Below are 828 nucleotides of genomic sequence, written 5' to 3'. Positions count from 1 at the left end.
CTAATTGCTGGAAACCTCTAATTACTAATTATAATTGTTGTATAATAAAGCATAGTTTAGAGCAATCAGCAGGAAACCAAAATGCGTATGTATTTTGGATCTTCAGAGACTACACGTGATATATCCTCTCAGGTTTTTTATTAGCGAACGGCTTTATAGTTGAGGGGATAAAGATATAGTCCGATCCATTAAAGAAATTTAATGTAGCCTTTATAAGAGTAACTTTTTCAGTTTCCCACTTATTTTTTTTTCCTTACAAAAAGTGTAAGAAAAAATCTTAAGCCGCGCCATATATTATTTTTTTTGGTGCTCATCTGGGACAGGGGTTGTTTCCCGAAAGGTTAATGTATTACTTCTTTAACTGTACCCTTTACAGTTTCACCTGTTACTGGTCTTACTACTTCTTATGAGTATGTAAATAGTAGCGAGGATCAAAGAAAAATTAAGGGTACCCATGAAGTATTGCCTACAATAGATATTAAATTTATTGAATGGTTTGTAGGTATTTGTGAAGCAGAATCTAATTTTTTATGTAGAGTACGTAAAAATAAAGAAGGAGAAGTAATAGGTTTTGAATTTGTGTTTAGAATTATTTTACATAAAGACGATTGAAAAGCTTTAGAATTAATAAAATCTACTTTAGGTTGTGGAAGACTAAATACTGAAAGAGATACTTTAGTATTTACTATATCTCAATTAAGTGCTATTGAAACTATATTAATACCTTTGTTTGAACAATTTCCATTAAACACCACAAAATATTTAGATTTTTTGGATTTCAAAAAAGCATTCTTTATGTTTAAAAACCGAAAAACTAGTGAATTAAAT

At 29.5% G+C, this 828-nt stretch overlaps 1 protein-coding gene across 1 annotated transcript; it reads left to right on the top strand.

Moving 5' to 3' along the window:
• Positions 1-669: 669 nt before the first annotated feature.
• Positions 670-822, top strand: K452DRAFT_196441 (uncharacterized protein; the record flags this gene model as incomplete). The annotated part of the gene is made up of 1 exon (XM_033535958.1): positions 670-822. A coding segment is annotated over one exon (153 nt), but the record flags the coding sequence as incomplete, so codon positions are not given.
• Between the last annotated feature and the right edge of the window lie 6 nt (positions 823-828).

This window comes from Aplosporella prunicola (genome assembly GCF_010093885.1).
Source record: "Aplosporella prunicola CBS 121167 unplaced genomic scaffold K452scaffold_273, whole genome shotgun sequence".
Classification (NCBI taxonomy): domain Eukaryota; kingdom Fungi; phylum Ascomycota; class Dothideomycetes; order Botryosphaeriales; family Aplosporellaceae; genus Aplosporella; species Aplosporella prunicola.
This window is presented reverse-complemented; position numbering and strand designations above follow the sequence as displayed.